This window comes from Alternaria incomplexa (assembly GCF_024043165.1).
Source record: "Alternaria incomplexa strain BMP 0042 chromosome Unknown scaffold_1, whole genome shotgun sequence".
Taxonomy (NCBI): domain Eukaryota; kingdom Fungi; phylum Ascomycota; class Dothideomycetes; order Pleosporales; family Pleosporaceae; genus Alternaria; species Alternaria incomplexa.
This window is the reverse complement of record NW_026249850.1, coordinates 1,036,301-1,050,609: the sequence shown is the minus strand read 5'-3', so window position 1 is coordinate 1,050,609 and position 14,309 is coordinate 1,036,301. Positions and strand designations below refer to the sequence as shown.

The following is a 14,309-nucleotide window of genomic DNA, read 5'->3' as shown; positions in this document are numbered from 1 at the left end:
TGTCCGTGTTGTGGTATACACCCCTTCTCTTGTCTCTGTGTCTTTACCGTCTGGGCATGCCGCGGCCCCGTCCCCTTCCGCCGAGTGCCCTTTGGGCGGCGCCTGGTGGTAGCGGCCTGTTGGGTGCCTGTGGTTGCTGTGACTCCTGGTTCTCTGCTTGTTGTTAGCACTTGCTGACTACACGACATGGTTTCACATACTGATTGTCTCGTCAACGCTCAAGATGAGGCAGGCCGCCTCTGTCGCCGCCTGCAGAGCGTTGACCTTGACCAGACTAGGCTCCCACACGAACTTCTCCATGTTGTTTGCTATGCTCTCAGTTGTGAAGTCGACACCGGCCCAGATGTTGCCCTTCTTGTGCTCTACGCGAAGGCGGTTGAGGATGTCCGTCGCGTCGACACCGGCGTTGTCGCACAGTTGCCTAGGAATGACCTCGAGTGCCTTCGCGAACGCCTTGATGATGGGTTGCTGCTTGTGCGGGATGTTACTGTCGGCGTAGTTGTGTAGGTATGATGAGATCTCCATCTCGACGGCGCCACCTCCGGCAACAATGTTCCTGTTCTTGATCGCACGCTTGACGATCATGATCGCGTCGTGTAAGCTTCGCTCGACCTCGGCAATGAACTGCTCTGCGCCACCACGGAGCACCAATGTGCAAGTCTTGGCCTCTGGGCAGCCCTGGAAGAAGTTGAAACGCTCGCCACCAATTTGTCGCTCGTCGAAGGATTCGCAGGTTCCGAGATGCTTGCTCTGGATGTCGGAGCAAGTAGACTGGAGGCTCGCGCCCGTTGCCCGGCAGACACGGTCGAGGTCGTCTGCGGCAACTCGTCCGGCACAGAAGATGTCGCGGTCTGCAAAGTACTGTGTCGCCAAATCGCCGATGGGGAGCTTGCTCAGAACAACCTTGGCGCCCGTCTTGTATAGCGCTTCCATCTTGTTGTAGATGATCTGCCACTCTGCGTCGACAATCGCCTGGTATTCTGAGACCTGCTCCACCCGTACCTCAGCGTTGTCCTTCTCACTCTTGAGCTCGAGTTCGACGTTCAAGCAGACAATCTTGGGCTGCTTGAAGGTCTTCGGTTGCTGCTCGAAACCGGCGTATGAGAAGGTCTTCTTGAATGCGACACCGTTAACGAACAGCGAGTCCTGGAGAGCACCACCGGTAATCTTCTTTACTCCGATGAGCTTCTCGTTCAACTCGTCTTGATCGAGCGAAAGTACGGCGTCCACGACCATCTTTGTGAAGAAGTCGGCGTTCCTGTGAATGAGCTTGCTGCTCATGGCGGTCGCGGCGAGCTTCTGAAGGGTATCCCGCTGGTTGCCCTCGGCGGTGTCTACAGCAATCTCCATGATCTTGTTGACAGCAAGGTGCGACGCTCTCCGCAGACCCTTCATGATGGTCTGGCTGCTGACTCCCTGCTCGACAAAGTCCTTGATCTCCTTCAGTATCTCTCCGGCGATGACGACAACGGACGTGGTACCGTCGCCCACTTCGGCATCTTGCGATCGTGCGATATCGGTGAGGACGCGGGCAGCGGGGTGGACGATGTCGAGAAGCTGCATGCAGTCAGTATTAGTGCATATAATAAAGTTTTGTGGCATGATCTACCTTCATGACCGTGGCGCCGTCGTTGGTGATTGTCTGCCTGCCATTCTCGTCGACCATGAGCAGATCACCGCCATACGGTCCTAGGGTGCCCTTGATCGTGGCCTGCACAGCGAGGCAGGCGTTAATGTTTGATATTACCTGGCCGCGACCCTGTGACTGATCGGTACCTGAAGCTGTAAGCTACGTGTGTATCAAAAAGTGTCGAGGCACCTACCCTCCCGCAACACCACAATGGTCGGTGTTTGACCGCCGAACGACATGCTGGCTGATGGTGCAAACACAAAAACTTGGATTCAGGTCGTGGAAGCTTTGGAACTCGAACAAAGCTGGCGGTGTAATGTGAGGGGTATGCGCAGCCGTATGTTTCCAACTTGTCTGCGGGGAACGCGTTCCCGTGAATTTTCCATTTCCAGGGCACGTCCGTCTCGTTGCCAAGGCCGTCCGTGCCCTTGTTGACAACCTTCTTCCGACCTTCTCTCAACCTTCCATGCGTTGTGCCACAGTACGCCATCGCATAACCCCCAAACCTCCAGCCTGCATTCCTCGTCGTCGCAGCATCCATACGATCAATCCCGTGCTGCGTAGTGACTTTGACACGGCACATGTGACTTCGTGACCGCTTCGTCTCATAGGGTGAACCTATCGCAGGACTTGCCATTAGCCCCGATCACATCCACAGACTCTCTCCCGTAAGCGCCCATTCTACGAGCATGCCGGCCAAGACATCTGCCAAGAAGGTCAGGTCATCCCGTACTTGTGGTCTTTAGTGGCACTGACGTGTGTATAGATGGCGCCCACACCCAAGCCAACGGAGGATATCCGCCTACGTCGTCTGGACCGTCGTTCTAAAGAGAGTGCAGAGAAGCAAATGTCGCTAGCCGAGACCATATCGCCTTTGGATACATATCCACCATTACTGCGCATTCCATCTGAGATCCGGAGAGAGATCTTCCGGTACGTCTTACCATCGTCAAACAAACGCTTCATTCTGTACACCGACTGCGACTCTCGATCCATCAACAGAAAATGGAACAAGAACTGCCGCCCGCATCCAGATAGACATTTGACTCTGGACATTCTGCGAACGAACCGCCTGATCTATCACGAATGCCTGCAAATCATCTACTCAGAGAACCAGTTCCATTTCTATGCATTTAATTATCTACCTGTTCTCGACTTCATACGCCATCTCAGTCCTGAAGCGAAGAACCAAGTCCGCAATGTGCGGCTTACGCCTTTGACGGATAAGCAGGATGATCCGCCGGCGTCGCACGATGTCTTCTGTACCGTCATGCATGACTCTCTTCCTGGACTCAGCCAACTACAGGCAGATCCCGTTGTCTTCTTCTAGGAGGACGGCTAGCCTTTCCTTCAATTTCAGTTCTCCACCTGTCCAGTCGTCGCATCTAGGTACATAGGCGAATCTACGAGGATGTGACCTTGCGTATAAGACATACATGAGACGTTCGATCATTGTATGGCAGCCTTTTTGTCTCCAACGTATGGCACGATCAAAACTATTCGATGATGCTGACCACTCTAGACTTCCTGTGACCCCAATTACTGATCACGCTGGAGATCAGTCTCCCGGGTCCAAATCTCAAGCTTAGATGGCCTCGTTATTGATGACTGGACAGCTCAGCCGGCATGGCTGCCGTGCCAGTGAGCCTTTTCGACCTGGAATGTTCTTCGATGATCGCCAGGAGATCTTGATGTTCCGAATCAGAGGCAATGTCATAAGGGCTCTTGCCCTCTGCATTCGCTTGAAACGGATTTGCTCCTCTCTCGCATAAGAAGGATGTTACTGTGGCTCGAAGATCCAGATCCCATTTGTAGGCGCCTGTCCAGAAAGAAACAGCTTGGTGCAGCACGGTTCCCCCGGATGTCATCATCGGTGCATTGATATCCCATCCGCGGTTGAGCAAGACATCCATGACTGCGATGATGCGGCTTGGAACGAGGTGCTTGTCGGCATCCGACGTGGTCTTGATCAGCCATGAGCGACTCATAAGCTGTCCGGCCAAGGTCGACCAGGTGTCCGGCTCGGCTGGCACCGCTCCGCTGGCAGTGAGCAAGTCGACCATGGCCACTTGTTGAGCGCCTACAGCGAAGTTGAGCGGCGTTAGAGTTGTTGAGTAGCCAAAAGGAACTTCGTTGACGCTGAACCCCGCTTGGATCAGGGTCCTCGCCATAACCACTTCTCCCAGCAGCGCGGCGAAGTGTAGCGCGGTGACTCGCTCTGGACGGCCCCGTTTACGCACACTCGAGCGCCAGAACCCCTTCTTCTTGTTAAGGATAGCTGTCAACGCTCCATGATCTCCATCGCAAACAGCCTCTTCGGTCCGATCCCTTGGTTGGCATCCGACTTTACCAAGGATCTCTTTGCGAGATAAGGGCTTTCCCTCGGATGTCGCCATATGCCTGGGTTCATCCGAGCTCGGAACCACTGGTTCTGCTTTTCTCGGGCTAGGAGAGTAGCCCTGTGTCCAACTTCCATCCTCTGACGGCCTCCATTCCACTCTGTTTGATGCAGAAGGTTGCGATTTTCCCATTGGAGGGCTGGAATCCACCAGAGTCATGTTCTCGGAAATAACACTTCGAGGCGCTTTCCAAGGCCGAGCAGCCAGTACCATGGACACAGATGCTGAGTCGCTCCCAGTAGGTTCTGGCGAGGCTTCCAAGCTTGTTTCGGAGAGTCTGCTGCGAGGTCGCTCTCCTATCGCATCGGTCTCGGAGGGTCTCGCACGCGAGAGAAGCGAAGAAAACTCAAGGTGCTCTACGCTCGTTTGCAGCGATTCTTCGACTGCCTTCAAAGAGGCTTCTCGGTTTGCCTCCGGTATCATGGCAAGGCAGGATTTCGCAAGCGCACGGTTATTGAGCAAGACGTAAATGTGAGCCATAAGAGCCAAGGACTCCAAAGACGAAGCATGCCGTTTTCCCAGTAATCGTCGTCTTGCTTGTAAGGCCTTCTCGCATTCGGCTCGTGCACGGTCGAGTTGCCTCATCCGGACATATAACTGAGACAGCAAGTGCGTCGCGTTGTGAATGCATTCACGTTGCTGATCAGAGTCTGCTGGCTGGTTGACAAATCCGATCAGAGCTTTTGCCGCATCTACAGGTTCCTGAACGTGGTAGGCGCAGACTGCAAGCCTGTAGAAGAGGCTGAACACGTCACAGAATGCGCGTTGGCGCGTTGACAGCCCTTGCAATATTCTGAGTGCTTCTTGGAGTAGAGAGTCCGCCTCGTCCCAACTTCCGGAATCGAAGGCTTGCGAGCCTGTGCTCAAGGCCGCTTTCGCGAAGTCGGTATCCAGATCATCGTCCGAGTCGGATGTCTCACGCTCTTGTACACCTTGAAGCGGAGCCGCACCTCGCAAGACACTGAGAGCTCTCCTAGGGCTCTTTGTTGGCACCGACTCCTTTCGATCTTCTCGTATTGCTTGGATAGCCTTCATCCATGGCAGACGATCGCTATCGCTAGAGACCTTGGGTGAAGTCTGAGCTACAATGTCTTCCCGTGGGTTGGCTTCCGGAGTATACATTCCTTTCACGATAACCTCTTGCGCATATTGCATCAACGTAGCCTCCGTATGAGAATACCGCCATGGCGGACCGACCTGGGATGATCGTTGTAGCTTCTTAACCATTTGTTGAAGCTTCATGACGTCAGGTGCAGGACGTCGTTCGGCCTGTATAGGCGCAATATAGGAGAGGACCCTGGGAAACGATTCAGCGGTTGAAAACAATTTTGGTGCAAGGAAGGACCTACGCCTGAATAAGAAGTAACGTAGTTCTCAGATTGTCGCTGTGTCTGTGTACAGCGGCTCCCATTTCTTCAATCTGCTCCTTGCTGTTGTGCAGCTGGGCAAGGCGTTGCGGCTGGAATACAATGCTGGCCTCTTCGGCCTCTTCCATCCTGACAGCGCTGACGAATGAGTTCAGGCTATCTATAGTCTGACTTGCATCCTCGACCTGAGTTGCCAGACAATTCCACATTCTCCCATCCCCGTCATAAGGTGGAGGTGACCCTGTCTTGGTCTTGCTTGCGACTTCTGCCAGTTTGAGGTGAATCTGGTAACACTCGTTCCCAAGCGACTTCACCTCCCCCACAAGATTGTCAAGGGATGCATCGCAATGTTTCGCGTCCAGGTTGAGTTCGGAAAGAGATACGAACAACGCCCAAGCCGTTTTGTTCAGAACCGAAACTGCGGAAGATGCATCCGCCGGTGTGATTGCAACTCTCTCCATCGCAGATGGTCGATATTTGCATTGCGATGGGTGTGAGGCCCAGGAGAGATCGAATTGCTGGCTGCGCAGACGCTATGCTAGGCAGTGTGACGTGAAAAGCACCGATAGCTACACAGGTCGTGGCTTACGCCATGAAGCAGTGGATCATGCGGTGAGCCTGACCGGGAGAACTACTCAACGCTTGAGTACAAAGCGACGCCGATCTGGAACTTTGCCGTCCAATAGACACATGGAAGAAATATTAAAAGTCTATACCATTGGGGCCGGCGGGGTTATTGATTTCGCAATATCCTTGCTTGTGCACTTCGACCAAGGGCCGAACACAACTATCCCCATTGGTCGATGCGCGCCATGATAAGCCTGTCACATATCTCTCACGAAGGGCTTTGCGAATGTGATGGAAAGAGGCGTAGACGTACGAGCAAGATGATGGGGCCGAAACATATCCCAATGCGTCCATTTTGACCTCCGCACCTCACTCCGAGCACATAGACCTTCCAGCTCACTGGGCTGATACGTGTTGCGACTCCCAGTGGTACTTCGCATGTCTTGGCTCTATCTCCGCAGTGGGCGGAGCCATCTCTGTGGATGCAGGGTGTGTTCACAATTTGGCGTTGGGGTACGCCACGGGCTTACATAGGCGCGCCGCACACAGCAGTCTTACGCGACGAGCTGAGCTACGCAAAGTGAGCTTCCGATCGAGCCTTTCTCGTGTAATCGATCTTGGTGCGCCAAATAGAAATATACTGATTAGAGGATAGCATCCTGAAATTGAGTAGGACTTTAGCGTTCTGACGATACCAAGCATGGATAGCTTCCGCCCCCAGGGTTGGGCACTGTGCATAAAGGAGGGTGTGGTAACACAGCTGGTGGGACAAAGATAGCGAGACTGCGCTGCCACAATCATGCTCTGCGCCAATCAGTCCATCTATCGAAAAACACGAATGCATGCACGTCCGCAGATCGGACTGAACTGGCCCCATCGTACGTGAGCGATCCAGCAACAGCTACTAAGACGAACAGACCAGCCTGACCAGCATTCTGAATCCTTCCTTTGTCTCGTCGTTCCAGGTTTGCACGGTAGAATCAACACTATCTCGTTTTTTTATCTACAACATCCGCACTTGCAGCTCGCCGATTAGTTGCTTGAATACAAGGCTCAAGTCCCACGAGACGCCCCGTCAATTATACGAGCACCAATGGCGAAAAACGACGACTCTGGATGGGCAAGCGCAAGAGCGCCTGTCAGTAACGGCGACCATGGAGATTTCGAAAGACCGAAAGGATGGAAATACCGCAGCTTGAGAATCGGACCCATCAAGCTTCCATGCTATGCATCGCCAGAATCGCAGCTGATCTTAGTCTCATTTGTGTGCTTCTTGTGTCCCGGTAAGCAGCCCACGATTGTAGCAACGCAAATTTTACTAACTCTACGCAGGCATGTTCAACGCCGTCAATGGTATCGGAGCCGCAGGTCTCGACGACGATGCACATGCCAGCAACGCTGCGAATACTACACTTTATGCTACCTTCGCAATCGTCGGTTTCTTTGCTGGCACTACCACCAATGTCCTCGGTATTCGAGTTGCGCTTTCCTTCGGCGGTCTGGGGTATTGCGTTTACGTCAGTGCATTGCTTTGCTTCAACAAAACTCAAAACTTGGGCTACGTCGTCTTCTCTGGGTTCTTGTTAGGATGTTGCGCTGGCATACTGTGGTCGGCGCAAGGTGCCATAATGTAAGCTGACTTATGAAGAGTATGTGAGACATATACTGACTTCGTACCTCTGCAGGATGAGTTATCCACCAGAGAAGCAGAAGGGGCGGTACATCTCTTTGTTCTGGATGTAGGTGTCGCTGTACGGACCGTACCGAGATAAGCTAATTTCTCATGATAGCATCTTCAACATGGGTGCTGTTATTGGCAGCCTGGTCCAGCTTGGGCTGAACTTTGATACACAAAACGCAGACGGACCAGCAGCTGTCACTGACCAGACATACATCGGCTTCATGGTCCTCACATTCCTCGGCGCCTGCCTCTCCTGGACACTCATCGATGCCAAACACGTCATACGGCGCGACGGCAGCCGAATTATCATGATGAAACACCCAACTTGGCAGTCCGAGATCTTGGGTCTTTGGGAGACTCTCCGTACGGATCCCTATATCATACTCCTCTTCCCTATGTTCTTCGCCTCTAATTGGTTCTACACGTACCAGTTCAACGACGTCAACTACGCACGTTTCAATGTGCGGACGCGCGCACTCAACAATGCGCTTTATTGGCTGGCGCAGATACTCGGAGCTGGTGTGTTTGGATTTGCACTGGATTTCCCGAACGTCAGAAGGACTACCAGGGCGAAGATTGCCTGGGTAGTCATGCTATTGTTGACCTTCGCCGTTTGGGGAGGAGGGTACGTATTCCAACGGCGGTATCGTCGCGACGATGATAGCCACCACTTTGATTGGACAGACGGCGGGTATGGTACGTGAAAGCCATGTGCGAAATGCATGTGAGACATATACTGACTTTTTATCTCTACCTCTACAGGCGGCCCAATGGTGTTGTACATAAGCTATGGCTTTTATGATGCAGCATGGCAGACATGCGTGTACTGGTACGTCGATCTTCGAATCGGCACTGCTCTCTGCTAACCATCTTCAGGTTCATGGGCGCAATCTCGAACAACAGTCGAAAGCTCGCCAACTTTGCTGGCTTTTACAAGGGCATTCAATCAGCTGGCGCAGCTATCGTGTTCCGCCTAGACGGCTACAAGAGGCCTTACATGGACATATTCCTATCCAGTTGGGTGTTGTTGGCTGGAAGCTTGATCGTCGCGCTGCCAGTGATGCTGTTGAAGATCAAAGACACGGTGCCGCTTGAGGAGGACTTGAAATTCACAGACGAGACCGTCGAGGATGTGCTAGGTAGGAGGGATGGCTACTTGTTGGATGAGCCTGAGAAAGCGTAGGACATTACGTCCGGACATGGGAAGGTGCCGTTCTCGCCTACATGGATGCGGCGGGAGCTACGACCAAAGGACAGTTAGCGCTCAACCGATGCGATCTGCATCATCAGACATCAGGCGCGAAAACCGTGAACAGATTTCTCATCAATTTTTTTCCCATCAAATGCGCGTGTTCAGCTGTGCGATATCGCCTCCGACTCCGTTGCGATACCGATAAGCCACTGGAGCACTCTATGCCGAACTCCGGCGCCCCTCGGAGTTCCATGTGCGCTGCGTCGCCCACTCCGAAAGCGCTTTGAAATCAGCGCCATGCACTCTTTCCAAATTATGACATCTCTACCAGTCTGCCATGCCCCGCTTTCGAGAAGGGATCGCTTTTCTCTTCCTGTGTTAGAGCTGAACAGCTCAACGTCCTTGGTGCGTTGGGCATGATCTTGGTCGGCGGACCCTGCAGTCAGCAAATTGCTATGCATTTATCGTTGATATCATACAGCATCAGCGCTGAATTGATTGCCATATAAATGAAGCCCTCTGTGGATATTTTCTAGAGCAGCAACCTGACGATATCTACGTTCAACACTCATCATGGAGACTAGAACTCAATCGGCCCTTACAAGCACCGGCACCACGCCCGACAACCAATCGGAATTCGAGCTTGAATCAAGCCAACGATGGAATGAGCAGCCCGCGAACGAGAACGAGTCTTTGCTACCGCCGACTGATTGCGGGAAAGATGCGTGGTTGTTCGTTGCGGCTGGCTTTATGGTGGAGATGATGGTATGGGGTGAGTGTGAAGTGTTTCATTGACTACGCCTTTGCCCTCGTAGTATCATCATGACTGCATATCTTCCAACCCAATTCTCCCGTAGTATTGTCCAAGTTGGAACGTTTGCTAATATATCTACTAGGCTTCCCATGGTCATATGGCATCTTCCAAGAGTACTATAGTTCATCCCCAGAATTCGCAGGTTCATCTGGTATCCCAGCCATCGGCACTTCAGCGATGGGCATTTTATACATGATCGCGCCATTGACCTTTGGTTCGTTCACGCGCTGGCCGCAGTACAGAAGGAAGGCAATGGTCGCTGGTGTATTCACCATGTGCCTTTCGCTTGGTCTGAGCTCGCTATGCACGACCGTACCGCAACTCATCGTCACTCAAGGGATCTTTTATGGTGTCGGCGGCGCAATAGCGTACTGTCCTTGTATCATACTCTTGGACGAATGGTTTGTAAGACGCAAAGGTCTCGCATTTGGTATCATGTGGGCAGGAACAGCACTTGGTGGCGTCGTCATCCCACTGTTGCTGCAGTTCCTTCTCAATCGCTATGGCTTCCGCAACACGCTACGCATATGGGCAGGCCTACTCTTTGCAGTTCTTCTACCCGTCACAATCTTTATCAAACCACGGTTGCCTGTCTCGGCAACTACTAGGTGTGGAATTACTTTCACTTTCCTCACGAACAAGACCTTTTGGGTTCTGCAGTCTGGCAACATCTTGCAGGGCTTAGGGTTCTTTGTACCATCCATTTGTAAGTGTCTCTGTATGAATCACATGCGAGAACTACACTGATGTTTTGCTAATTTAGACCTTCCTACATACACCAAGGCACTGGGATTCAGTAGCACAGTCTCCGCCGTTCCTCTCATTCTCCTCAACGTCGCCGCTGTCATCGGATCCGTTAGTATGGGAAGTATCATCGATCGCACACACGTCACCACCGCCATCCTCATCTCCACCATCGGTGCCATGATCTCCACTTTCCTGATCTGGGGCTTCAGCACGTCTCTACCACCGTTGCTGATCTTCTGCTTCACATATGGACTCTTCGCAGGCAGCTTCGCGAATACTTGGCCTGGCATCATGAGGGCAGTGCAAACGAGTACGGGACAGATGGAGAGCTCTATGGTCTTCTCGTTCTTGTGTATGGGTAGGGGTATTGGGAATATTGTTAGTGGGCCTATCAGTGAGGCATTGATCAAGACGGGAACTCTTGGTGAGCATGGATTGTACGGAACGCAATATGGCAGTTTGGTGGTGTGGACGGGGGTTAGCGCTGCGCTTGGGGGTGTGAGCATCATCGGAAGGAGGGTGGGATGGCTGTGATGGAGCTTACAACAACCGACCCGAAATACTCAACCACCCTTCATTCGACTTTGTTATGATCGCTCTCAGGAAGTAACCGTAACCGAAATGTTCAAGGTGGTTTGCAATAGATGTCTCGAAGGAACAAAGTGTAATTGACGTGGCTACTAGCACACTTCGATGACAACGATCGCTTCTATTTGTTGCTTACCGAACGGTCAGCTTCGTCATATCCCGCGTTCGTAAGAATTGGCTTGCATATCGTACCGTGTTTTCGCTTAGGAGCGCATTGCTGAGCAAGGCCGGATCAGCCACCCAACATCGCATGTCGCTTGGCCATTTCACCGGAGATAGGCAACTCACAAGGCTCAAATCTTCGAAAGAGCGCTGAGAATTGAAGATAAGCCTGCCTTGTAGTACGCCTGCCTTCCAACGGCCAATCGAAACGTATGGTAATCCCAGACCGCGCTGATCTAGAGTCGAAGCCATATATTGGTGACGTATGGTTTGCATACACATGCGCAAGAAATTCCCTCGATTGGCTCATCTCGCGGCACGCCAGCTTCCGTTTCTCTTTGATATGTTTTGCGCGTTGTCGGCCTTTAATACTTGAGGTTGCTCAAAATCTCGGAGAGCATTTCCGATGACTTCTCTATCATCTAATGCGAAGAACACTGTCTCACTATGACTGCAATAATTCAACCGGATGGGAAGATAGGAGGACTTCAACTTGGGCCACCCGATGTCTTAGCTACGGCTACTCTTATCACATCATTATGGAACCATTTCGGTGGCCTCGAAAAGCTTGTTAAGGTCTTCGGGTATATACCTGGGCTCAGTTCTCTCACGCGAGTGAGGGACTTGGGGTTCAAACCAGAGACTCTGCCGGCCACCTGTCACATTCTCACAACCAACGGCATTCGACTCCTAAATGATGCAGACCCCGAAGCATGCTTCGGAGGAGATCCAAGGACTCAACTAGTGGGATACACCATATGCGCGCTGTCGCACCTTTTTGGACCTGAGTTTGGTGTCCGTATGTTCATGAAATGCATAGCACCTACTCTTCTCGAAGAAGGTGTGGATCTTTTCAGTGAGCTTACCGACAACGCTCATCATATCGTCCAAGAAGGAGTCTTTCGCTCTCTACCAACTCGTTTCGAAGAAGCCATCAAAGAGACTCGACTTCCAACATTCACACCTACGGAATCCCGAACTCTCAGCACAGATGATCAATACATCGGGGGCTTGCTGAGATGGGTCGTACAAAAACGCAGAACCCACTATCTTACAAGAAGCGCGGACGTAGTTCGCGTTGCTGCATGCTTGAAGAGCGTTGGCTGGCTGATAGGGCCAATCCGCATCTCGAGTAATGATCGCCCACCCGGCGCTTACGACGGATTGACGCTTGTCACAAGTGGACATCACGTCACGGATACTCTTGCATTCGAAGACGAAGACTGCCCAACATCCGAGGGCGACGTTCAGCACGTTCACCATTATCGCAACGAAACTGCTGGCTCTATGCTGTTCCTTGCATCTGGAGGCCCAGCGGAATTAAGCCCAGAGAAGATTCAAACCGACTTCAACGGTATACGGGCCAAGATGCGGAGCAGGCTTACTTTCACCTGGACCGTTCAACGACGTGATGAAGATGGCATTGTACCAGCCTTGGTTGCGATGCCTCGTTGGCAGAAGAGTTCCAAAACCAAGAACAGTCTGTGCGTGGGCCTGGCCTGTCGATTCTTCACTTCCAAAATCGCTGAGAATGTCGCTGATTGCTTCGATGAACTTGCTTCCGATGCAGTGATGAAAGAAATGCGCGACTTCGACATGGCAACAGACTGCGAACGGTCGGAACCAGAGTCAGTGCGGCACTGGAAGATCATCGTGATCTGCATTGTCCTTGCGATTGCAGAGATACTTGGGGGGGAGAACTATAATATGTGGGCACATGCGACACGCATAGATCTGTATCGACCTTGCAACTATACGGACCACACTGCTCTACAGCTTCTCTCCGGGTTGTTCAAAGAACTGGAACGGGGTTTTCCATCTGGTGCAGTGCTGAGATTGCTTGCGATATGTCATGCGAGCTTGCCATTGAACTTTGGACCTTCGGACAACGCATGGGATGGGTATGTTATCGGGTATCAGGGGAATGGCTACACTGTCTTACCAAACCTGATGTTCAACATGAAGGTTGATCCAAGTGCCATTGGCTTCAGATGCGAGAACCTAGTATTCGCAAACTTGCCTGCGCATATCGTAGACGGTAGTGTCGAGACTACACAGTCTGACGATTGGGCAAGTTATGCCACAGGCACAGGCGAGGGAAATGACCAGTCTATAGTATCCAGTCAGTCTAATTTCGTAAGCGAGCCACGCCAACAGCCTCCGGACCTTCCACTTTACATCAACTTCGAGAGAGCAAGACTAGACTATGCCCCAATGCAAAGACAGATCGCGCTTGTTGGGAGAGTTCATGGAGAGTCGATAGGTGTTTCCGGAATCTATGACATCATGGTAGTGGTGGTTCAAAGCCTTAGCAAAGCGGAGTCTCCCTGCCCTGGGCATGCTTCACGAGCTAAAGCTTTGATCATCAAAGCTTCTACCTGGATGTCCAAGAGGCACAAACGTCCCATGGATGGTACCAACCAGTATCATACGTATTTACCCACCGGGGGCGACCAGGCATGGGCGGTGTTTCTTGCGGGTCAAGTCATGGGTATCGATGGACGGGTTTCTCTCGGATGTTACGATTGCACCCTGGAGGCAGACAAGCGCCATCCCACTACACCGGACTTCAGTCTAGAATCAGAGGATGAATACCCAAGGGTTATTATCGGTCTCTGGTCTATTGACGGAGTAAGATCTGCAGATAATTGAAAGGGATGGTGTTCCTACATATGTACAAGTAGGGCGACTGTAGATCCCAATGATTTTAAATTTAATGAATTAGCCAAATCTGAGAACTCGCCTCCACTAGCGTTCATCGAGGGTATGAAAACAAGGGATATAGAAACCGCTTCAGCTCGATGTATGCGGGGCCGAAGCTCAGATGTGAGTGGTGACTGCTTGAAAGAGGAATGGTGCCAGCGCCTTAGTACCTCATCCAGTCGACGAATACCGAGTCTTTACACCTTTTCGCTTCCTGACGAAGTTCAAATAGAAACTATCGAGATTAAAATGAGATGATCGATCAAGACGGCAACGTTAAGATGATCAAGATCATAATGTGTACCTCATCCAGTTTGTCTTTCCTTCTTTGCTGTCTTCGCTTGCGTTAACTTCATTTACTTCCTTCCCCACAGACTGCAACTCTTCCGCAGTATCCTCTATCTGCATCGTAAAACATATCCCCATTCTCCCGTCAAGCAGGCTTCTTGACATCAACCT

General features: G+C 51.8%; 5 protein-coding genes across 5 annotated transcripts; 3 read left to right on the top strand and 2 right to left on the bottom strand.

Moving 5' to 3' along the window:
• Positions 1-43: 43 nt before the first annotated feature.
• On the bottom strand, positions 44-1,869 carry CCT7 (T-complex protein 1 subunit eta; the record flags this gene model as incomplete). The annotated part of the gene is made up of 4 exons (XM_051429966.1): positions 44-153; positions 201-1,557; positions 1,610-1,776; positions 1,824-1,869. The coding sequence occupies 4 exons, from the start codon at positions 1,867-1,869 to the stop codon at positions 44-46; spliced, it is 1,680 nt and encodes a 559-aa protein (XP_051295453.1).
• A 450-nt stretch (positions 1,870-2,319) lies between these two features.
• J4E90_000369 (uncharacterized protein) lies at positions 2,320-2,960 on the top strand (the record flags this gene model as incomplete). The annotated part of the gene is made up of 2 exons (XM_051429965.1): positions 2,320-2,346; positions 2,397-2,960. 2 exons carry the CDS (start codon positions 2,320-2,322, stop codon positions 2,958-2,960), a joined length of 591 nt encoding a protein of 196 aa, XP_051295452.1.
• A 268-nt stretch (positions 2,961-3,228) lies between these two features.
• Positions 3,229-5,524, bottom strand: J4E90_000368 (uncharacterized protein; the record flags this gene model as incomplete). Its single annotated transcript, XM_051429964.1, has 2 exons — positions 3,229-5,326; positions 5,379-5,524. The coding sequence occupies 2 exons, from the start codon at positions 5,522-5,524 to the stop codon at positions 3,229-3,231; spliced, it is 2,244 nt and encodes a 747-aa protein (XP_051295451.1).
• A 1,532-nt stretch (positions 5,525-7,056) lies between these two features.
• J4E90_000367 (uncharacterized protein) lies at positions 7,057-8,827 on the top strand (the record flags this gene model as incomplete). The annotated part of the gene is made up of 6 exons (XM_051429963.1): positions 7,057-7,246; positions 7,296-7,593; positions 7,649-7,702; positions 7,754-8,340; positions 8,407-8,473; positions 8,521-8,827. 6 exons carry the CDS (start codon positions 7,057-7,059, stop codon positions 8,825-8,827), a joined length of 1,503 nt encoding a protein of 500 aa, XP_051295450.1.
• Positions 8,828-9,409: 582 nt separating this feature from the next.
• J4E90_000366 (uncharacterized protein) lies at positions 9,410-10,931 on the top strand (the record flags this gene model as incomplete). Its single annotated transcript, XM_051429962.1, has 3 exons — positions 9,410-9,608; positions 9,733-10,356; positions 10,414-10,931. 3 exons carry the CDS (start codon positions 9,410-9,412, stop codon positions 10,929-10,931), a joined length of 1,341 nt encoding a protein of 446 aa, XP_051295449.1.
• Positions 10,932-14,309: the final 3,378 nt, after the last annotated feature.